Source organism: Saccopteryx bilineata, chromosome 5, assembly GCF_036850765.1.
Source record: "Saccopteryx bilineata isolate mSacBil1 chromosome 5, mSacBil1_pri_phased_curated, whole genome shotgun sequence".
NCBI classification, from domain to species: domain Eukaryota; kingdom Metazoa; phylum Chordata; class Mammalia; order Chiroptera; family Emballonuridae; genus Saccopteryx; species Saccopteryx bilineata.
The window spans coordinates 123,847,449-123,872,406 of NC_089494.1; the positions used below are offsets into that span (position 1 = coordinate 123,847,449).

The following is a 24,958-nucleotide window of genomic DNA, read 5'->3' on the forward strand; positions in this document are numbered from 1 at the left end:
AAAGAACGAGCTCTTGGTTTTATTGATCCTCTGTAATGTTCTTTTAGCATCTATGTCATTTATTTCTGCTCTGATCTTTATTATTATCTTCCTTCTACTTTTTCTCGTCTCTACTTGCTGTTCTTTTTCTAGTTCGTTCAGATACAGGGTTAAGTTGTTTATTTGAGCTTTTTCTGGGTTCTTCGGGTATTCCTGTAATGCTATGAACTTCCCTGTCAGGACTGCTTTTGCTTTGTCCCATAAATTTTGAGTTGTTGTATGTTCATTTTCATTTGTTTCAAGGAAATGTTTTATTTCTTCCTTGATCTCATTGTTAACCCATTCGTTATTTAATTTACATGCTGTTTAGTTTCCAAGTGTTTGAGCGTTTTTTTATTGTAGTTGATTTCTAGTTTCATTGTGATCTAGAAGATACTTGATATGATTTCAATCTTCTAAATTTGTTGAGACTTGTTTTGTGCCCTAACATGTGGTCCATGAGCACTTGAAAAGAATGTATATTCTATTGTTTTAGGGTGAAAGGTTCTGAAGATATCTATTAAACCCAGTTGATCTAGTATGTCCTTTAAGTCTGCTGGTTTTTAAAATTTTTCTTGATGATCTAGCCACTGATGTTGGTAGGGTATTGAAATCCCCTACTATTATTGTATTGCTGTTGATCTCGCCCTTTATGTCTATCACAATCTGCTTTATATATTTAAGTGCTCCTATATTAGGCACATAGATATTTATAATGGTTATACCTTCCTGTTGGATTACTCCTTTATCATTATATAGTGACCTTCTTTATTCCTTACGATAGCCTTTGTTTTAAAGTATATTTTGTCAGATATAAGTATTCCTACACTAGCTTTTTCTTCATTTCCATTTGCATGAAATATTTTTTCTATCCCTTTACTTTCAATCTATGTTTATCTTTTTTTTAAATTTTTAAAAATTAATTTATTTTTACTAGAACAGAGAGAGAGTCAGAGAGAGGGATAGATAGGGACAGACAGACAGGAACAGAGAGAGATGAGAAGCATCAATCATCAGTTTCTCGTTGCGACACCTTAGTTGTTCATTGATTGCTTTCTCATATATGCCTTGACTGGGGGGCTTCAGCAGACTGAGTAACCTCTTGCTCGAGCCAGTGACCCTGAACACAAGCTGGCGAGCTTTTTTGCTCAAGCCAGATGAGCCCGCGCTGAAGCTGGAGACCTCGGGGTCTCGAACCCGGGTCCTTCCGCATCCCTGTCTGATGCTCCATCCATTGTGCCACCTCCTGGTGAGGCTACGTTTATCTTTTGTTTTGAGGTGTGTCTCTTGTAGATAGTATATGTACGGGTCCTGTTTTCTTATCCACACAGCTGCCCTATGTCTTTTGATTGTAGATTTTAATCCATTTACATTTAAGGCTATTATTTATATATAGTTGTTTATTGTCATTTTATTCTTTAAATCTACATTTTTTTACTAGATTTTTTCCCTTTGTTCTGTTTATAACAGACTTCTTAACATTTCTTGCACCATTGAGTTGTTTGTAATGAATTCCCTGGGTTGGTTTTTTTTTTGTTTTTGTTTTTTTTTGGTCAGGGAAGCTTTTTATTTCTTCAATTTTAAACAATAGCCTTACTGGACAAAGAAATCTTGGCTGTAGGCTCTTGTTCTGCATTACTTTGAATATTTGTTGCCATTCCCTTCTGGCCTCAAGTGTTTCTGTTGACAAGTCAGATGTCATTCTTATGGGGGCTTCTTTGTAGGTGATTGACTGCTTTTCTCTTGTAGCTTTTAGTATTCTTTTTTTATCTCTTAGCTTTTGTATTTTATTTTATTTTAATTTTTTTAAATTTATTTTTTGTATTTTTTTGAAGTTGGAAATGGGGAGGCAGTCAGACAGACTCCCGCATGCGCCCGACCGGGATCCACCCAGCATCCCCACCAGGGGGCGATGCTCTGCCCATCTGGGGTGTCGCTCTGTTGCAACCAGAGCCATTCTAGTGCCTGAGGCAGAGGCCATAGAGCCATCCTCAGCGCCCGGGCCAACTTTGCTCCAATGGAGCCTTGGCTGCGAGAGGGAAAGAGAGAGACAGAGAGGAAAGAGAGGGGGAGGGGTGGAGAAGCAGATGGGCGCTTCTCCTCTGTGCCCTGGCCGGGAATCAAACCCAGGACTCCTGCACGCCAGGCCAATGCTCTACCACTGAGCCAACCGGCCAGGGCCAGCTTTTGTATTTTAATTAGGTGTCTTGATGTAGGTCTCTTTGGGTTCCCCTTTAGTGGGATTCTTTGAGCTTCTTGAACTTGTATGACTTTTTCCTGCATCAATTTAGGTTAGTTTTCAGCTATGATTTTTTTCAATCAAGTTCTCTATCCCTTTTTTTTTCTGTTCTCCTTCAGGAACCCCTATTATGCGAATGTTGTTTCTCTTCATGTTGTCACAGAGCTCTCTTAAGAGTTTTCTCAGACATTTTGATCTTCTTTTTTTCTGCTGTTCTGCTTCCATGCTTTTGCTTATCTTGTACTCTAAATCGCTGGTTTGGTCCTCTGCTTCGTTCAGCCTGCTTTTAATTCCTTCTAGTGTAGTCTTCATTTCTGATACTGTGTTTGTCATTTATGACTGGTTCTTTTTTATTATTTCAATGTCCTTTTTGATGCATGTTATCTCTTATTTAGGTGCTCATTATGTCCATCCATTGTTTCTCTAAGATCTTTGAACATCCTAACAATCATTATTATTATTATTATTTTTTTCACAGAGACAGAGAGAGTCAGAGAGAGGGATAGATAGGGAAAGACAGACAGGAACAGAGAGAGATGAGAAGCATCAATCATCAGTTTCTCGTTGCGACACCTTAGTTGTTCATTGATTGCTTTCCATATGTGCCTTGACTGTGGGCCTTCAGCAGACCAAGTGACCCCTTGCTCAAGCCAGCGACCTTGGGTCCACGCTGGTGAGCTTTTGCTCAAACCAGATGAGCCTGTGCTCAAACTGGCGACCTCGGGGTCTCGAACCTGGGTCTTTCCGCATCCCAGTCCGATGCTCTATCCACTGCACCACCGCCTGGTCAGACCTAACAATCATTATTTTAAAATCTGTATCCAGTAATTTGGTTATTTCCATCTCATTCAGTTTTTTTTTTTTCAGGATTTCTTTTGTTGATTCATTTGGATTGCATTTCTCTGTCTTCCTATTTTGTCTGTGTATAGACTCCTCATTTGGGTGTGTTGTTTGTGTAGCTAGTTGAGTCTAGGGTTGATATTGCCTGCCTCCAATTTTCAGTTGTGTTGTTTCTAGGTTTTCTTGGGTTGGCATCAGCTGTTGTTTGTAATCCGCTGTGGGCTATTTAATCTGCTGTCACTGTTTTCTTTGCTATTTGTGTTGGCGTTTTCTATGTCTTCGGTAGGTCAGGTGTGAGGAGCCTTTCCTTAGGCTACCACTCTAACAAGGTTGTTAGGTCCTGAACTGATGCTCTCCATATCTGGCCTCTGGGTGTGCCTGCCCTGGACGTCCCTGGCCAGAGCCTGGCACAGATCAGTGGGGGTCACTGCTTATGACTGGCTCTTATCAACCCTTTTGGAGATACAGGCAATCCAGATCTTGTCATTTCCTCTGCTGGGCCCAGCTGTCGTAAATATCAGCTGCACTACTAGGTTAGCTTTTATGTACTGTTGGCCTAGGGGAAGTTTGTTTAAAAGTTCATGTTCCCTGAGGTCTGCTTTCTACTGCCTCTTATTGCTGGCTACTTGTTGGGCTCAGTACTGTAATTCAGTGATAAGTTATCTTTTGGATGTGGCTTGCCCCTTCAGGTTTCATTTTATCTCAACTATTTATTTATTTATTTATTTATTTATTTATTTATAGCCCTGAGAAGGATGCAGTGGGTGTGGCCCCTGTGATCCTGATGTGTGGCCTATCCACCGACCTGCCGTCACTGTTGCTGCTGCCTCAGGCGTTCTTCCTTGGGCGCTGCCGGCGCCTACCTAATTCCGCAGTTCCCCTGCCTCTGCCACTGAGGGTGAGCTTGTGTTCGCCTGCTCGGGCTGCCTCTGCGGTCGCCTTGGCCTTTGCTGCTGAGGCCGGGCTTGTGCTGTGGTTGGGCTTCTGTGCGAGCCTTCAGACCCCAGCCATGGCTGACAGGGCTCCTGGGCGTGCTCCTGTGTGCCTTCTCTGACCGCTTCCGCCCTTGCCCTGATCTCTGCAGCAGCGGGCGGGCTCCCTGCGCTCACTCTGACTGCCCCGGCCTCTGTAGCCGCGCCCTATTGCAGTGGGCCCACCCAGCCCTGGCGAGCACTCAGCAGTGTGTGTGTGTGTGGGGGGCAGTGTAGCTCATACCTCAGCAGTCACTACCTGTGTGCCTAATGTGCTGCCTGCCTCTAAGCTCCTCTTTGTTTTAACTGGAGCAGGAGAGCCTTCGTTTGCAGGGTAATTTCTTCCCTTTGCTGGTGATGCTGCTCCCAGGAAAATGTTCACTTTAGATTTGGGGAGTGACTCAGCCCAGGGTTTAGGGTGGGTGTTCCTCAAATTGTCTCTCCCTGTGCCTCCGAGATTACCCTCTCCTCTGGCAACTCTAGTCCTCTCAGTGTTGTCCACTCCTGTAGCCCTGGGTAGGTGGTTGTCAGTGAGGTTTTCTGTGTGGTCCCGTTAAGATGGATCCAGGGTCCGAGATTTCTGTGTCCTCTCAAGCAGTATCTAGGCTGTTTTCCTAGCGAAATATAGTCTGTATGCCTCTTCTAGGCTCTGAGGATCTAGGCTGGGGCTCCAGTCCTGGGGCTGAGGTCCTAGAAATCTCTGGGCAAACCTCCCTGCTGTGGCGAGAGTCCCTCTGGTCCGCCTCTCACTCCTGGGAAGGGGGCAGCCCTTTCCGAGTCTCCACCTTTCCTACCAGTTTCAGTGTGGCTTCTTTGGTGGTCCTTGGCTGTAGAATTCTCTTAGTTTAGTCCAAAGTTGGTCTTAAAAGGTGACTGTTTTCAAAATTAAGTTTTAATCTACTTTGGTTCTGGGATGTGGGAGTTGGAACGTCCACCTACTCTGTGGCCATTTTGTCGCCCCTGAAGCTATTAATTTTCATGTAGTACCATTTGTTTATTTTTTGTTTTATTGCTTATGTTTTTTTTGTTATCTAAAAATAAAATCATCGCCATGACCAATGTCAAGGAGCTTTTTCCATATGTTTTCTTATAGGGGTTTTACGGTTTTCATGCTTTTTTTTTCAGATTTTTTTTGTTTGTTTATTCATTTTAGAGAAAGGAGAGAGACAGAGAAAGAGAGAGAAGTGGGGAGGAGCAGGATGCATATGTGCCTTGACCAGGCAAGCCCACGGTGTTGATTCGGCAACTTCAGCATTCCAGGTTGATGCTTTTATCCACTGCACCACCACACGTCAGGCCATAGCCTTTTGTTTTAGTCTTGAATTCATTTTGAGTTAATTTTTGTGAATGGTGTAAGATTGTCATCCAATTTTATTGTTTTGTGTGAGTCTATCCAGTTTTCCCCAACACCATTTATTGAAGAGACTATCCTTTCCCCATAGAGATCTTGGCTCCCTTGTCAAACACTAGTTGAATCTATATGTGTGGTTTTATTTCTGAGTTCTTGGTTTTTTAGTTGTATGTTTATTTTTAGGCCAGTATCATGCTGTTTTGATTACTATAGTATAGTTTGAAATCAGGAAGTGTGATGCCTTCAGCTTTGTTCTTTCTCAGGATTGCTCTGGCTATTTTGTTTGTTTTCTTGGTTCCATACATATTTTAGGAATGTTTTTTCTATATTTCTGTGAAAAATGCCATTGGCGTTTTTATAGGGATTGCATTGAAACTGTAGATGGCTTTGGGTTGTATAAAAATTTTAACAATATTAATCTTTCTGAACAATGTACATGTGATATCTTTGTTGTGTGTGTGAGATTTTCATTTTTTTTTTTTCAACAAAGCCTTATAGGTTTCAGTGTACAAACCTTTACCTCTTTGGTTAAATTTCTTCCTAAGCATTTTATTGTTTTTGATGCTGTTGTGGGTGGGTTTTTTCCTAGATATTTTGTTGGTGGTGTATAGAAAAGCAAATGGTTTCTGAATGTTGATTTTGATTCCTGCAAGTTTACTGAATTACTGATTATTATTTCTAATAATCAACAAATTTTGCTTCTCTTTAGGATCTTCTATATACAAGATCATATCATCTGCAAACAAAAGTAGTTTTACTTTTCGATATGGATGCCTTTTATTTATTTTTATTACATGACTGCTTTTGCTAGGACTTCCAGTATTATGTTGAATAGGAATGGTGAGAGATGGTACTTTTGTGTTCTTCTTGATCTTAGAGGAAAAGCTTTTAGTCTATTACCTTTGTATATGATATTAGCTGTGGGCCTATTACATTGGGGAACAAAATTTTTGTTGCATCCACGAAAACACTTGTTCTTACCTAATCAAGTGTGCTGATCTCAAATCTGACATTAGTTTTTCTCTTTAAGCTACAGTTTTTTTGCAATTCAAGATTTTAGGTTTTCATCTTATTGTAAAATTTTCAACATTTAGTTTAACATAATGTCTTCTTGGGTATTATCTTTGTGAAAATCTAATAATTTATATAATGCAGTAAATATGCTAATACACTAAAAGATATGATTGCATCAGAATTTGTCTACAATTTCAAAATAGAACATAATAAAACACTTATTTTAATCATAAAATTTGTTCAAAACTTATTTAAATTCTATTCAGGCAAAAATCGGCATTTGTACCTCTTGTGTTTTTGTACTTGTTGAGGATAGTCTCCTGTTATGCTCCAGAAGTAGTCTGCTCATCATTAACAGCTCCAAGATTTTTGAGAAACTTATCAAGGTGACTGTTCAGGAAGTGAATCTTAACGCTCATGTTACATCCAATGTCACGGAAAGCCAACAGCATCCTTTGAACCAGAAGTTCATAGTTTTCTTCTTTTTTGTTGCCATAGAAGTTCTTTATAACTGCCACAAAAGACTGTCATGCTGCTTTCTCCTCTTTATTCATCTTCCTGGCAAATTCTTTGTCACGTATGAGGGTTCAAATTTGAGGTCCATTGAATACATGTGCTTTTATCTTCTCAAAAGACAAGGCAGGAAAAGCAGAAATAATATGTTGAAGGCATTCATTTTCTCTATTCAAAGCCTGAACAAACTGCCTCATTAAGCCACGTTTGATGTAAAGTGGGCGAAAAATGATCCTGTCTCGATTAACTACAGGTTCATCCACAATATTTTGCATCCCTACTTCCAGAGCTTCACGTTTTGGCAACTCATTCTGTGTCCAGTGTTTTTCCTGAGCTCGGTTGTCCCACTAACACAGAAAGCAAAGATACTTCGTGAAACCTCTCTGTTTTCCTAGCAGGAAATTTACCATTTTAAGATCCACACAAATGATTCAGTTATGCTCCTCATACTTCAGAAAGTTGAGGACAATTTTTATGTCATTATAATCTTCTCACAGATGAGTTGAATAACCAATTGGAACCACTGCATAAACATTACTGTTGTGTAGGAGAACACATTTCAGACTCCGTTTAGAGCTGTCAAGAAATAGTCGCCATTCTGTTGGACTGTAAGTGGTAACACCTAGCTGCCTGAGAAGACTACTGATAACATGACAGTAAACAAAGTGTTTGTCTTCAGAAAAAAAGTCCACAAAAATTTGTTCACGCTTCCTGAAATGGGATACTTTAGCTGACCGGTGAAGTACATTCTTTTCTTGAAGCCTGGAGGCTAATAACTCAGCTGCTTGCTTTGATAGGCCTAAATCTCTTACTAAGTCATTCAGTTCGGGTTGTCTAAACTGCTGAGGGGTGAATGACTGCTTGGCATCAGAAGACCCTTCAGGTTCTACAACCATTTCCTCATGCAACTTATCAAAATATACTTGATCACCATGTTCACTTTCTTTGTTCTTAGAAGAAATAAAACCATTGAAAACTGGAACCGGGAGTGTCTCAGAGTGTGGGATAGGTCATATTGCTGAATGAATATTAGGATATGCGATCATATGCTGCTTTTTCTTGCTGATGCCCTTTGTATGGATCAGACAGAAATAACAGTCACTGCTGTGGTCTTAGGTTCACGCCAAACCATGGGAATACCAAAAGGCATTCACTTGCATTTTCCTTTTGTCCAGTCACGAAGCATTTCCTCACAATTATGGCACACAATATGAGGAGCCCAATTCTTGTCTTGATCGCCAAGGGGACTTGAAAATAGGCAATATATGCACATGTCACAAATAAAAAATATTGCGTCTTTGACGTTAAAGTGTGTAACAGCCACATACATAACAGAAGGTGTCAGGACTATTCTTACATTTATGCCTACTCGAAGAAGCCATGATTCAATCTTAAAACAAAATAAGAGGGTGTTTTTATCAGATAATAATTTTTTCCATTTAAAAACAACTACAATTATGTAAAAGTGATGTTTGTAAAACATTAATTGCCTTGTGGTTATGTTCAATCCAAGAGTCTTTGCCCTTTAGCTCCTATTTAAAAACCAATGCATGCCATTAACTGTAACAAAAAGAAATTAAAATTTCATAAAAACTAGAGCATACACCAAAAACGGATTTCTGATTTGGAATCAGTGATGCAGAAATATATAGAAACAGTTCTAAAACCTCATGCATCAGAAAATGAAAAAAAAATGTGTTCCCCAGTGTTACATATAGCCTTTATTATGTTTGGTACGTTCCTTCTATATTAATTTTTTCATCATTTTTTGTCAAAATGTATGTTTCTGGAATTTCTCCATGTCTTCTAGGTTGTCCAGTTTGTTGCTGTATAATTTCCATAGTAGTCTCTTATGATCCTTTATATTTTTCTGTGGTATCAGTTGTAATGTTTTTTCTTTTGAATTCTTTTCTTGTTTTTTTCTTAGTTAAATCTAGCTAAAGTTTTGTCAATTTTCTTTATCTTTAAAAAAAGAACCTCATAGTTTTATGTTTTTTTTTTTATTTTCTGGTCTCCCATTTCTTTTCTTTTTGCTCTGATCTTTATTTCCTGATGATATTCTGATCTTTATTTCTGCCAACTTTGGGCTTGGTTTGTTCTTTTTTCCCCCCAGTGCCTGGAAAGTAGGTTGTTTAGTTGAGATCTTTCTTTTTCCTTAATGTAGACATTTGTAGCCATTTATTCTTTTAAATTACTGATTAGAACGAATATGCTGCACCCCATGGGTTTTGTTATGCGGTATTTCCATTTTTGTTTCAAAATATTTTTTATTTCCTTTGTGATTTCTTCTTGACTCATTGGTTAATTTCCACATATTTATGAATTTTCCAGCTTTCCTCCTGCTGTTGATTTACAGAATATTACTGTGTGCCAGAGAAGAGTGTGTATTCTGCTGCTGTTGGATAAAATGTTATATAATATCTGTTAAGTCCATTTGGTCTGAAGTATAGTTCAGTCCCAATGTTTTCTTATTGATGTTCTATCAGGATTATTTATCCATTGTTGACAATGAGGTGTTGAACTGCCCTACTAATACTGTATTGTCTATTTCTCTTTTGAGATCTACTAGTATTTGCTTAAGATAGGTGCTTAGTATATGTATATAGGTGCTTTGATGTTGGGTGATGTGTATTTATGACTGTTACTTCTTCTTAATGAATTGAGCCCTTTATACACTGACTTTTTTTCTCTTGTTAATGTTTCTGGCTTAAACTCTTACTTTGTCTGACACAAGTGTAGCTACACCTGCTCTCTTTTGGCTTCACTTATATAGAATCTTTTTTTATCCTTTCCTTTGAGCCTGTGTGTATCCTTAACGCTGCAGTGCGTCTTTTGTAGGCTTGTGTTACTTGAGTCTCTTTTTCTCTCTCTTAAATCCATCTAGTCATTCTTTGCCTTTTGTTTGGAGTATTTAATACAGTTAGATTTAGGGTCTTTATTGCTAGGTAAGGGAATGTACTAATGCTACCTTATTAGTTATTTTGTGGCTGTTTTGTAATTTCTTTGTTCCTTTCTTATTTTTTTGCTGTCTTCCTTGGTGAATTGATGATTTTCCATAGTGGTATGCTTTGGTTACTCTCTCTTTTGTGAATCTACTGTAAATTTTTGCTTTGTGATTACATTGTTAAAACTTTTATCACATATAAAAACTCAATCCTTTAACTCCATTTCTTTTTTCTGTTTTTGATGTCACAGTTTACCTCTTCTTATAATGTGTATTCACATTAATATTCTTGACCCTTAACCTTTTTTTTTTTTAAGTGAGAGGAGGGGAGATAGAGTCAGGTGCCCTGACCGGGATCCACCTGGCAACCCTGTCTGGGGCTGATGCTTGAGTCAACCAAGCTATCCTCAGTGCCTGAGGCCAACGCTCAAACAAGCCAGTGGCTATGAGAGGGGGAGAGAGATGTGGGGTGTGAGAAGAAACAGATGGTCACTTTTCATGTGTGCCCTGACCAGGGTTTGAATCCAGGATGTCTGCATACTGGCCTATGCTCTATTCACTGAGCCAACCAGCTATGGCTGTCCCTTAACCTTTATACTAGTGTTAGATGGTCAATATTCCACTATATTACACTATTAGAATATTCTGAATTTGACTGTATACCTTTACCAGTGTGGTGTATGTTTTCATACTGCTGATTAGCATCCTTTCGGCATTTCTTGTAAGGCAAGTGTAGTGGTGATGTACTCTCAACTGTTTGGGAACGCCTTTATTCCTTTATTTCTAAAGGATAACTTTGCCAGGTAGTGTTTTTGGTGGGTAGTTTTTTTTTCTTTCAGTGCTTTGAATGCATCATTCCATTCTCCTTGCCTGTAAGGTTTCTGCAAAATCTGCTGATAGAATTCCCTGGTAAGTTGCAAGCTTCTTTTCTTTTGCTGCTTAATATTCTTTCTCTGACTTTTGACAGTTTTATATTAATATCTATTGCAGAGAATCTCTTAAGTTGATTTTGTTTGGTGACTTACAAGCTTCATGAACTTGAATATCCAAATCTCTCCCCAGATTAGGAAAGTTCGCAGGCATTTTAAGCTTTCTGACCTTTCTCCACCTTGTCTCCTCCTGGGACTCCAGTAATTTGTAGACTATGCACCTACCATTTCTTTCTTCATTCTTTTTAATTTGTTCTTCTCTGACTATATAATTTCAAAGTTCCTGTCTTCTAATTCAAAAGATTTTTTTCTTCTGATTGATTGGATGTGAATGCTATTTTGTTTTGCATTTCATTCATTGTATTTCTTAGCTCCAGAATTTCTGTTTGGTTCTTTTATTATGATTTCTCTCTTTTTTTTATAGCTCACTGAATTTCCCTAAAACCACTATTTTGAATTCTTCACTGGTAAATCACAGGTCTCCATGTCTTTGGGATCAGTTATTAGAAGATTATTGTGATTCTTTGGTGATGTACTTTCTTGAGTTTTGTGTTTTCTTGCAGTGCTGCACTGCTCTCTTTGCATTTGAAGTAGCAGTCACTTCCTGTAGTCTTTTCTGACTGCCTTTGGGAAAGAAATGCCTGCTAGGAATGCTGAGGTGTTCTGTCTGTGGCTATACCTGTTCCGTATTCATTGTTCCCTCTTATAGAGAATTCAGAAGCTTGCATAAATTCTCTTGATTCTGTAATGTGCAGTGTTGGCACTAACAAGACCCCTTTTATTTTTCCTATGGTGGCACTAAAGCTCAAGTTTTTGTCTCTTTCTGTCCTGGCCCACAGATTTAGGCTGACTTTCTCTCTCTCTCCTTTTTTTTTTTTTAGTTGAGAGGAGGAAGGGAGATAGGCATACTCCCCACATGCGCCCCGACCGAGATCCACTTGGCAACCCCATTGGGGGCTGATGCTTGAGTACTAAGCTATTTTGATGTATTTGGACCAACTGAACCATCGTCAGTGCCCAGGGCTAGTGCTCAAAAATCGACCAATTGGTTGTGGAAGGGGAAGAGGGAGAGAAGGTAGAGAGGGAGGTAAAGAGAAGCAGACTGTCGCTTCTCCTATGTGCCTTGACTGGGAATCTGTTGGAGGAAAGCCAAAGTACCGAGTGACTTTCTGTTCCTGTCCTGAGGAAGTGAAGGTTGAGACCAAGCATACATGACTGAAGGCAGTTGTGCATCCAGGGAAGGCTCAAGGCCATGATGCTGGGCCCTGCTGGAGCTTGTTGCAGGTCAGGAATCAGACAGCAGATGGTGTGGTGTTATGTCTCAGGGCAAGAGAAATCTAATCAGTTTTACAAAACTAAATAATAGAATTGTACACTGTATTCTCCTTGTTAGTTTCTCATGCAAGATGTCATGTTTCTGCTTAATAAATTGGATAGCTGATCTCTCCAAGGCACCTCAATCCTGGAGAGATTGGAGTCCTCCACTTGCAGTATCGTTGTTGCTACCTCATTCCTTTGCAGCTCCTCTTGATGAAACCCTGAATAATAACAACAGGAATCAAACCTGGGATGTCCATAGGCTGGGCCAATGTTCTATCCACTAAGCTATCAGCCAGGGCCTCGGCTGACTTTCTGTACGTGCTCACTAGCCACCTGGCAAAACTCAGTCTCACTACCACTGTCAGGAGTGTATGCTGGGATCTGGCCTGGGTGGGAGGGTGTGTTGGTGAGGCACTTGGACACTAGTGCCTGTGAGCCATTTTGGGAGTCTTTGGTAAGGTGTCCTGGGTGGCTCATGGATGTACATCTCAATGCAAGTCAGTAGGATGTGCCTCTACCCTCTGAGGACACTGTCTGCTGCTTCCCAGCCTCTTCCCACCCCCAGTCATGCAGTTCACTGTTCAGTCCTCGGGGTGGGTGAGAGGGAGATGAGCCCCTGTGGCAGCATCCCAGATGGCTGGGGGAGTCGGTGTGGATTCATTTGCTCTCACCCTGCAGGAGAAGTTGGGGGCACAGAGGGTCTCGGCCCTAAGCTGCACTGCCTTGGAGGAGGGATGATATGGGTAATGTCACACTTTCCTCTTAATCTCTTCAGTGCATCCAAGCTTGTAGATTTTTTGCTCCTGTGGTATCTTGGAAGTTCTCTGTTGGAAACTGGAACTTCCTCAAAGGCTCTGTTGTCCATGGGTGATTTTTTAAAAGACATTTTTTTCCAGGAGTTCCCAGGCTGTGGCCAAGAGAAGCTGGAGCCAGTTCATGGACCAAGCAGAGTCCATAGCTGGGGTTGAAGACTGTATGCCTATCACCTGATGTGCTAGTGGGCAAGATTCTGCCTGGGTCACTTGCCATCTAGTGCTGGATACCAAACCTCTCACAAAGGCACTTTTGTTTGTGGATAGATGCAAAATTGTTGTTGCTCTGGGAGAGATATCTTATTCAACCATGATGCTGACATCACTTCTGCTTCAGTGTTATGTATGCTTGTGGTATGACATCAAGTTAGGTTTGGAACTGGAACTAGTCACGAGAGGTACTCAGTTGACACTGAAAACAGTTCCATTACTGTACTGCAGCATTCTGTGCATTTACCTTTTTTAATGTTTTTTGAATAAAGTATTGATATGGATACCTAGTGATTTTTTTTGCATTTTCACAAACAGCAAGAATAATAGTCAATATAAAAAGAATAGTTGAAATAAAAGGACAGAAGGACCACTTTGGTAATATCTAGGATTTGAGGGAATTAATGGAATTTTGTCTATTTCACATTTGGAAAATATTTAATTCTAATTTTCTCTAGCCTATTGAAGAAAAAATTTATGTTGCCTTTTTATTGTGGATGATTGCTTTATCAAAAGTATTTGCTTGAAAAGTATTCAATACAGCAGGCAGATTGGGGAAAAAGTTATTTTTACATGTTGTCTTTTATGTTGAAATCTTCATTTTGCTGAAGAATCAAATGTATGTATCACAGACCTAGCTCCCCAGGAATTTTCTGGACTCGGCCATTTTCCTCACCTGTCTTGATTAGCAGCTCTTTGTATACATAAAGAGATCATATTATTTGTATTATGCTACTTAATTTCCTATTTGAATAGACCTGTACTCTCAAGAGAAGAATGTGAGATTCCTAGAGGTTCTAAGAATCTACTGCTTTATTAAGACTTTAACTTGGCAGGAGCTGTAACCCTGCACTAAAGCCCAAGAAAATAGATTCTTTTGAAAAGGAGGAATGAGTGTATTTAGCAAATGTTGTTACACTTGTAAATATCTATACTTTTTGTTATAAATCTGAAGCTGTGGTATCTTCAGATTATGGTATTGCTGATATTGGAGAGAAATAATTATTTTTGAAACTACGCAGTATAATTAAAGTAGAACTTTTTTTTTTTTTTTTTTTTTTTTTTTTACAGGGACAGAGAGAGAGTCAGAGAGAGGGATAGATAGGGACAGGCAGACAGGAACGGAGAGAGATGAGAAGCATCAATCATCAGTTTTTCGTTGCAACACCTTAGTTGTTCATTGATTGCCTTCTCATGTGTGCCCTGACTGTGGGGCCACAGCAGACCAAGCAACCCCTTGCTCAAGCCAGTGACCTTGGGTCCAAGCTGGCAAGCTTTTTGTTCAAGCCAGATAAGCCCGTGCTCAAGCTGGCGACATTGGGGTCTCGAACCTGGGTCCTCCGCATCCCAGTCCGACGCTGCATCTATTGCGCCACCACCTGGTCAGGCTAAAGTAGAATTTTTAAACTGAAGAGGATATTGTCTAATAGATGTATTATCTTTCAAAGCCAGTAAGATAATAGTAAACAAAAATTCTAACTTACATATGCAGACATTTTACATTTTGCATATGTTAACTCTGAGTCTTTATTAGTCTCCGTTATCATTTGTGAGTGACTCATTCATAAGACTTTTCCTGTAATTAATGTTTTAATTTACAATTAACATTTTTGGTGATCAGGTGATAGAAATTATCACATGTGATTTTTAAACTTGGCTCTTTGGTAATTGAACTACATTCTGTTATAAACTGTTTCCAAGTTGTAAAAATGGAAGCCACATAGTCAAAACATCTCTCTCCCACTCCTGATTTTCACTCAATTGCTGTTTCCAGAGACCACTGATGTTACTTACATTTTATTGTCCCTTAGAGTTACATTGTGGGTTTTGTTTTGTTGGGGGAATGATTTTCAAAGCACAGTATATAACATTTAAAAAAATAATTTTAATGGGGTGACATTGATAAATCAGGGTTCGTGTGTTCAGAGAAAACATCTCCAGATTATTTTGACATTTGATTATGTTACATAGGCCTCACCCAAAGTCAAACTGTCTTCCATCACCTTCTATCTGGTTTTCTTTGTACCCCTCCTCTCCCCGCACCCCAGCTCTCTCCCTCCTTGTCCCCCCCATTACCATCACATTCTTGACCATGTCTCTGAGTCTAATTTTTATGTCCCATCTATGTATGGATTCATATAGTTCTTAGTTTTTTTTCTGATTTACTTATTTCACTCCGTATAATGTTATCAAGGTCCATCCATGTTATTGTAAATGATCCGATGTCATCATTTCTTATGGCTGAGTAGTATTCCACAGTATATATGTACCAAAGCTTTTTAATCCACTTGTCCATATAACACTTTTTAATAAACTCCTTTGAAACAGCTGAGATGTCAAATAACAATTAACCTGGTTACTTACAATTAGAGAGTGAATTTTAAAAGTTTAAACAATAATATAGAGAAAAGACAGAAATCAATCTAGAAGTCCTTTCTTCCTGTACCATCTGCAGTCCCTCTTAGAGGTCTGTACCACCAGCACCACTGTGGCTAGATCTGATTAGAAACTGAGCAGGCTGTGGCTGACAACTGGCACTAGTTATCTGACTGAAGTACTTATCTGTTTGTGCTATCTAAAAATTTTGCATGTAAAAACATTCTGCTATTTTCAGAAAATATCTGAAGTCACAATATGTTTAACTAAAACATTTTAGGAACTCTTTAATATCTTGCATAGTAATATAATTTTTACTGTGCACACGTAGTCTTGGATCTATGGTTGACATGTGTGGAATGTACCTGTGTTGACAGGGAAAATGACAGTCAGGAAGAAATATGTGTGCTATTCTATTTGTTGTTTGTTGGCCTGATATATCCAGGAAACTCTTTTATACTGAAGAAGGAAGAAAGTTGAGCTCAGTATATTGTAGAACAGTTGTTGAGCACTGTTTTCCCACCAGTCCTATTTTGTTTTCTGCATGTGAATCTTTTTTAGTGATATGGGCCCTTTATAATTTAGAATGAGGTGTAAATATTTGTTCTTAGGCTATTTACCCAGGAGCACAAATAATTTATGTCAGTCTATTGTACTGCCCATTATGGTAGCCACTAGCCACATGTGGCTTTTAAAGTAGAAGTTGATTAATTACAGGTAGTTACATGTGGTTAGTGGCTACTGCATTGGATAGCAAAAATCGAATATTTCCATCATTGCAGAAAAGTCTGTTGTATAGTTTTGACTATAGTGTGTGTAATTCAGGTTTGATAGCCTGGCTGCTTAAAACTACCCACCCCCACCCTCAAACCACTTGCTAATTTGCAAGGTTTTGTATTTTTTTTTTTACAGAGACAGAGAGTCAGAGAGAGGGATAGATAGGGACAGACAGACAGGAACAGAGAGAGATGAGAAGCATCAATCATCAGTTTTTTGTTGCGACACCTTAGTTGTTCATTGATTGCTTTCTCATATGTGCCTTGACCATGGGCCTTCAGCAGATCAAGTAACCCCTTACTCGAGCCAGTGACGTTGGGGCCAAGCTGGTGAGCTTTGCTCAAACCAGACAAGCCCGCGCTTAAGCTGGCTACCTCAGGTCTCGAACCTGGGTCCTCAGCATCTCAGTCCCACGCTCTATGCACTGCGCCACCTACTGGTCAGGCGGTTTTGTATTTTTATAAAAACTCAGTATTTTCATCTCAGTTTTACCCAGTAGGATATCAACTATGTTATCACTATGATTTAAAAAAAAATTCTTCAGTTTTTCTCTTGTTTGTTAGAGTCTGTATGTATGAAAAATATGCTTTATTGCATTTGTCTTATGAAGGACATAAATGTGCTGTTTGTGGTCCCTTGCATTTTAGGAAGCAAGAAGCTACTATGAGCAGACTGGGGTTGGCCTACTGCCTGTTGTTCTGTTCAATGGAGTGCCCCTTGAAAAGGAACAGCTAGATCCTGATGAATTGGAAACCATCACAATGCACAAAATCCTGGAGACCACAACCTTCTTCCAAAGAGCAGTATACTTGGTGAGTGCTATTTGAAAACTAATTTTGAAAGAGAATGGTTAGCTTACATTTTATTAGCAGGCAATAACATTCTTTAAATATTCTCATTTTCTTTTCACTACTTGTAATTGGTTTGCAGATTCCCAGCAAGTTCTGCTATAATGAAAATATTTATGAGAGTTTCTGTGTATTGTTTTTGAAATAGCTAATTTTACTGGTTCAGGATTAAATTTTATTTTAAAGATTCTTTTATTTTAATAAATTTTTATTAATTTCAATGAGGTCACATCAATAAATCAGGGTACATACGTTCAAAGAAAACATCTCCAGATTTTCCTGTCATTCAATTATGTTGCATACCCATCACCCAAAGTCAGATTGTCCTCCGTCACCTTCTATCTGGTTTTTTTTGTGCCCCTCCTCCTCCCCCTTCCCCTCTCCCTCCCTCTCCACCCCCATAACCACCACACTCTTGTCCATGTCTCATAGTTCCATGTTTTTTTTTTGTTGTTTTTTTTTTGAGAGTCAGAGAGAGGGATAGATAGGGACAGATAGATAGGAATGGAGAGAGATGAGAAGCATCAATCATCAGTTTTTTGCTTCGAAACCTTAGTTCTTCATTGATTGCTTTCTCATATGTGCCTTGACCTTGGGGCTACAGCAGACCGAGTAACTCCTTGCATGAGCCAGCGACCTTGGGTCCAAGCTGGTGAGCTTTGCTTAAAACAGATGAGCCCTCACTCAACCTGGCAACCTCGGGGTCTCGAACCTGGGTCCTTCCGCATCCCAGTCCGACGCTTTATCCACTGCGCCACCGCCTGGTCAGGCTAGTTTCGTTTTTATGTCCCACCTATGTATGGAATCATGCAGTTCTTAGTTTTTTCTGATTTACTTATTTCACTCCGTATAATGTTATCAAGATCCATCCATTTTGTTATAAATGATCCGATGTCATCATTTCTTAAAGCTGAGTAGTATTCCATAGTGTATATGTGCCACATCTTCTTTATCCAGTCTTCTATTGAAGGGCTTTTTGGTTGTTTCCATGTCTTGGCCACTGTGAACAATGCTGCAATGAACATGGGGCTGCATGTGCCTTTACATATCAATGTTTCTGAGTTTTGGGGTATATACCCAGAAGAGGGATTGCTGGGTCATAAGGTAGTTCTATTTTCAGTTTTTTGAGAAACCTCCATACTTTCTCCCATAATGGTTGTACTACTTTACATTCCCACCAACAGTGAATGAGGGTCCTTTTTCTTGACAGCCTCTCCCACACTTGTTATTACCTGTCTTGTTGACAATAGCTAATCTAACAGGTGTGAGGTGGTATCTCATTGCAGTTTTGATTGGCATTTCTCTAATAACTAATGAAGATGAGCATCTTTTCATATATCTGTTGGCCATTTGTATTTCTTCCTGGGAGAAGTGTCTGTTCATGTCCTTTTCCCATTTTTTTATTGGATTGTTTGTTGGTTTGTTGTTGAGTTTTATGAGTTCTTTGTATATTTTGGATATTAGGCCGTTATCTGAGCTATTGTTTGAAAATATCATTTCCCATTTAGTTGGCTGTCTGTTTATTTTGTTGTCAGTTTCTTTTGCTGTGCAAAACTTCTTAGTCTGATGTAGTCCCATTCATTTATCTTTGCCTTCACTTGTCTTGCCTTTGGAGTCAAATTCATAAAATGCTCTTTAAAACCAAGGTCCATGAGTTTAGTACCCGTGTTTTCTTCTATGTACTTTATTGTTTCAGGTCTTATATTTAGGTCTCTGATCCATTTTTGAATTAATTTTAGTACAAGGGGACAAACTGTAGTCGAGTTTTATTCTTTTCCATGTGGCTCTCCATTTTTCCCAGCACCATTTGTTAAAGAGGCTTTCTTTTCTCCATTGTGTGTTGTTGGCCCCTTTATCAAAAATTATTTGACCATATATATGTGGTTTTATTTATGGGTTTCTACTCTGTTCCATTGGTCTGAGTGTCTATTTTTCTGCCAATACCATGCTGTTTTGATTGTCGTGACTCTATGATATAATTTGAAGTCAGGTATTGTATTGCCCCCAGCTTTGTTCTTTTTCCTTAGAATTGCTTTGGCTATTTGGGGTTTTTTATAGTTCCCTATAAATCTAATGATTTTTTGTTCCATTTCTTTAAAAAACGTCATTGAAATTTTGATGGGAATTGTATTAAATTTGTATGTTGCTTTGGGTAATATGGTCATTTTGATTGTATTTATTCTTCCTATCTAAGAACAAGGAATATTTTTCCATTTCATTGTATCTTTTTCAATTTCCCTTAACAGTGCTTTGTAGTTTTTGTTATATAGGTCCTTTACATTCTTTGTTATGTTTATGTCTAGGTATTTTATTTTTTTTGTTGCAGTTATGAAGGGAATTATATTTTGAGTTCGTTTTCTAATATTTCGTTGTTGGCATAAAGAAAGGCTATGGACTTTTGTATATTAATTTTGTATCCTGCGACCTTACTGTATTGGTTTATTGTTTTCTAGTAATCTTTTTGTGGAGTCTTTGGGGTTTTCGATGTATAGGATCATATCTGCAAAAAGTGAAACCTTTACTTCTTCATTTCCCATATGGATGCCTTTTATTTCTTTATCTTGTCTGATTGCTCAGGCTCGAACTTCTAGCACCATGTTAAATAAGAGTGTAGAGAATGGACAACCCTATCTTGTTCCTGATTTAAGGGGGAAAGTCCTCAATTTTATGCCATTTAATATGATGTTAGCTGATGGTTTATCATATATGGCCTTTATCATGTTGAAATTTTTCCTTCTATGCCCATTTTGTAGAGTGTTTTAAACATAAAGTTGTGTTGTGTTTTATCGAATGCCTTTTCTGCATCTATTTATAAGATCATGTGGTTTTTGTTCTTTGGTTTGTTGATGTGGTGTATTACGTTAACCGTTTTTCATATGTTGAACCATCTTTGAGATTCTGGGATGACTCCCACTTGATCATGATGTATTATTTATTTATTTATTTATTTTTGTATTTTTCTGACACTGGAAACAGGAAAGCAGTCAGACAGACTCCCGCATGCGCCCGACCAGGATACACCCGGCACGCCCACCAGGGGGCGATGCTCTGCCCATCCAGGGTGTCTCTCTGTTGTGACCAGAGCCACTCTAGCGCCTGGGGCAGAGGCCACAGAGCCATCCCCATTGCCTGGGCCATCTTTTGATCCAATGGAGCCTTGGGTGCGGGAGGGGAAGAGAGAGACAGAGAGGAAGGAGAGGGGGAGGGGTGGAGAAGCAGATGGGTGCCTCTCCTGTGTGCCCTGGCCGGGAATCGAACCCAGGACTTCCGCACGCCAGGCGACGCTCTACCACTGAGCCAACCAGCCAGGGCGTATTATTTTTTTAATATGTTATTGTATTTGATTTGCTAGTATTTAGTTTAGTATTTTAGCATCTGTATTCATTAGAGATATTGGTATGTAGTGTTCTTTTTTTGTGCTGTCCTTGCCAGGTTTTGGTATGAGGGTTATGTTGGCCTCATAAAATGTGTTTGGAAGTATTGCTTCTTCTTCAGTTTTTTGGAAGACTTTGAGTAGAATAGGAACCAAGTCTTCTTTGAATATTTGATAGAATTCACTAGTTAACAGTCTGGGCCTGGACTTTTATTTTTGGGGAGGTTTTTAATAATTTTTTCTATTTCCTCCCTGCTAATTGGTCTGTTTAGGCTTTCTGCTTCTTCATAACTCAGTCTAGGAAGGTTGTATTGTTCTAGGAATTTATCCATTTCTTCTAGATTGTTGAATTTGGTAGCATATAGTTTTTCGTCGTATTCTACAATAATTCTTTGTATATCTGTGATGTCTGTGGCGATTTCTCCTCTTTCATTTTGGATTTTGTTTATATGACTCCTTTCTCTTTTTTCCTTGGTGAGCCCTTGCCAAGCTTTGTCAATTTTGCTGATCATTTCAAAGAACCAGCTCCTTGTTTTATTAATTTTTTCTATAGTTTTTCTGTTCTCTATTTCATTTATTTCTGCTCTGATTTTTATTATTTCCTTTCTTTGGCTGGTTTTGGGTTGTCTTTGTTCTTCTTTTTCTGGTTCCTTAAGGTGTGAAGTTAAGTGGTTAACTTGGGCTCTCTCTTGTTTGTTCATATAGGCCTGAAGTGATATGAACGTACCTCTTATTGCTGCTTTTGCTGCATCCCAGAGATTCTGATTATGTCCTATTGTCATTTTCATTTGTCTCTGTATATCTTTTGATCTTTGCGCTTACTTCTTCTTTGACCCGTTCATTTTTTAGAAGTATGTTGTTTAGTTTCCACATTTTTGTGATTTTTCCTCTTTTTTGCAGTTGAATTCTAGTTTCAAGGCTTTATGATTAGAAAATATACTTGGTAAAATTTTAATTTTTCTGAATTTGCTGATGTTATTTTTGTGGCCCAACATATGGTCAATTCTTGAGAATGTTCCATGTACACTAGAGAAAAATGTATACTCTGTCGCTTTGGGATGAAATGTCCTATAGATGTCTGTCATATCCAATTGCTCTAGTGTTTCGTTTAAGGCCAGTATCTCTATTGATTTTCTGTTTGGATGAATGATCTAGAGCAGGGGTCCCCAAACTACGGCCCGCGGGCCGCATGTGGCCCCCTGAGGCCATTTATCCGGCCCGCACCGCACTTCCAGAAGGGGCACCTCTTTCATTGGTGGTCAGTTGAGAGGAGCATAGTTCCCATTGAAATACTGGCCAGTTTGTTGATTTAAATTTACACATTCTTTATTTTAAATATTGTATTTGTTCCCGTTTTGTTTTTTTACTTTAAAATACGATATGTGCAATGTGCACAGGGATTTGTTCATATTTTTTTTAGAGTCTGGCCCTCCAACAGTCTGAGGGTCAGTGAATTGGCTCCCTGTGTAAAAAGTTTGGGGACCCCTGATCTAGAGCCATCAATGTTGTATTGTGGTCTCCAAGTATGATTGTATTTTTGTCAGTTTTTGTTTTTAGGTCAGTCAGTAGCTGTCTTATATATTTTAGTGCTCCTTGGTTTGGTGCATATATATTAAGAATTTTTATGTCTTCTTGATTCAGTGTCCTCTTGATCATTATGAAATGGCCATTTTTGTCTCTGATTACTTTTTGTCTTGTAGTCAGCATTATTAGATATGAGTATTGCTACAGTTGCTTTTGTTTGGATGTTATTTGCTTGAAGGATTGTTTTCCAGCCTTTCACTTTGAATTTGTTTTTATCTTTGTTACTTAGATGTGTTTCTTGTAGGCAACATACAGTTGGATTTTCTTTTTTAATCCATTATGCTACTCTGTGTTTTTTTATTGGTGAGTTTAATCCATTTACATTTAGTGTAATTATTGACACTTGAGGGTTCAGTATTGCCATTTTATAAATTGTTTTCTGTTAGTTTTGTATCTTGTTTGATTATTCTCTTTTGTTTTTCTATCATTTGTTATTTTTTGGTTGTAATGCATACTTCTTTCCTCTCTTACTACCTTTTTTAAGTCATGTGCTTCTGTGGTTTTTTCGGGGTTGTTTACCATTAAGTAATGGAAAAGGTACCTACCGTGTTCATTGTATTACACTATCTGATGAGTGCTTCTGCACTCCATTGTCCTTTGCTACTGTTAATCTTTGTCCTCTTCCCCCCCCCCACCTTTTTTTCTTGTTGTCACAGTTTAAATTTGGTTTTATTGTGTTCTTGGTGGAGCTTTTACTTGTGGTTTTGTTTTGTTTTGTTCTTTATATCTAGTTGGAAAACCCCCTTTAGTATAACCTGAAGTGGGTGTTTTTTGATGATAAATTCCCTCATCTTTTCTGTATCTGTGAATGTTTTTATTTGTCTTTCGTATTTGAAGGAGGGTTTGATGTGTATAGTATTCTTGGCTGGACGTTCATCTCTTTCAGAACTTTAAATGTTTGGGTTCACTCTCTTCTAGCTTGTAGAGTTTCTGCTGAGAAATCTGATGATAATCTAATAGGCTTTCTTTTATATGTTGTTTTCTTCTTTTCCCTGGCTGCCTTGAGAATTTTATCTTTGGTGTTGGTTTGTGCCAGTTTCATTATGATGTGCCTTGGAGTAGGTTTGTTGGGGTTAAGAAAACTCAGAGTTCTGTTTGCTTCTTGAATTTGAGGCTTTAGTTCTTTCCACTGGCTTGGGAAATTCTCGTCTTTATTTGTTTGAATATGTTCTCCATTCCATTTTCTCTCTCTTCTTCTTATATACCTATTATTCTAATGTTAGTCTTTTTGATGGAGTCAGACAGTTTCTGTAGGGCATTCTCATTTTTTTAAATTTTTGAGTCTCTCTCTTCTTCTCTGTTATGCCTCAAGTTTCTTGTCCTCTATGTCACTAATCATTTCTTCTATCTGCCCTGTTCTATTAGCTAAGCTTGTTACCTTGTTTTTCAGTTCATGAATTGAGTTTTTCATCTCTGTTTGATTTGTTTTTATAGTTTAAATTTCCTTGGTAATATATTCTTTGTGTTCGTTGAGTTATTTTTTGAGCTCCCTATATTGCCTTTCTGTGTTTTCTTGTATATCTCTGAGTATTTTTAGGATTTCTATTTTAAATTCTCTGTCATTTAACTCCAAGGTTTCCAATCTATTAAACTTTTTTTTCATAGATTTTTTTGCTCATCTGTCTGTGCTACATCTCTGTCTTTTGTATCCATGATATTTGATTTCCTTTTCCTTAATGGCATCTGAGGGTGGTTTTGTTAATAACACCAATGAGAATTAATAAAGAAAAAGTAAAAAAATATATAAAGTAAAAAAAATTATTATTTCTTTTTTTCCTTTTTTTCTCTTCCTCTTTGAGAAAATACTGCGAAAAACTGTGAATTATATTGTGCTAAATGGAACAAAGTCTACCTATAATGGAGGGCCTGAGTTGGGGAGAAGTGATAAAGGGGCAGAAAAGGAGGTAGGGACCTACAAATTGCAAATAAAGAAAAAATTTCGAACAGGAATAAAATGATTCGCTTGTAAATGGTGGTCGACTGAGAGATATAATGAAAGGGATAAGAGGGAAACAAGAAAAAGAAAAAAAAATACTATTGTATTTAGTGGAACAAAACTAGAAAGAATGGAGAGCCGGGATCGGAGGGAATGCTAATGAGTTAAAAAGCAAAGTAAAAAGCACCCAAAATGCCACAAAGAAAAAATTTGTGTCCCAAATAAAATAATTTGTTTGTGAGTGAGGTTCGAATAGAGGAATAGTAAAGAAGAGAAGAAGAAACTAAGAGAGAGGGAGAAAAAAAAAAGAGATAAAAGAAAAGAAGAAAAAAAGAAAAAGAGTTAAGGGTTTTGGAGCGTAACCCTCATAAAGAGAATGGAAGAAGTAAAGAAAAATATGGGAAATGTGACACTTATGGTAATGTAGTTCAAGATGAAGAGAAAAGAATAAGACAAGCAGAGAATAAAACGAACAAGGTGGAAGAAAAAAAAAAGACAATAAGATGAAGGAAACCAAAAAAAGTGGAAAAGGTATAAAGTCTGTGGTTTTTTTCTTGATTTTGAGAGGTTCTCTTCTTCCTTTTTCTTTCCTCTCCCTCTTCCTGGTCGATGACTCTAACCCAGGCTCTGCTCCAGTGGCACGCTTAGGTAGAGATTTGCAGTTCATGAGTCTCTATGGCGATGTCATATATTATTAGGCTTCAGTCTCGTTGGTAGTTGGGGCTTATTAGCATTTGCAGGCTCCTACAATGAGAGAGTCTGTTTTCCTGGAGCCTCTCTCCTAGTCTCTCCTTCCTGAATTAGCAGCCTGATGATTCAGCTATGAGGTTGCTGCTGCCTCTACCTGGAGAGTAAGAGGCTCAAAGGCTGGCAAATCCCCACTCTGTCCCCACTCTGCACAGG

The 24,958-nt window shown here is 38.5% G+C and overlaps 1 protein-coding gene across 4 annotated transcripts in view; it reads left to right on the forward strand.

The window, feature by feature from the left end:
* UGGT1 (UDP-glucose glycoprotein glucosyltransferase 1) overlaps positions 1 to 24,958 on the forward strand; it is a 274,935-nt gene that overhangs the window by 161,848 nt on the left and 88,129 nt on the right. For all 4 annotated transcript variants that reach the window (XM_066232988.1, XM_066232987.1, XM_066232989.1 and 1 more), the window contains one exon: positions 16,962 to 17,126. In XM_066232988.1, the coding sequence (XP_066089085.1) occupies positions 16,962 to 17,126 (165 nt within the window). The remainder of the gene's footprint in view (positions 1 to 16,961; positions 17,127 to 24,958) is intronic.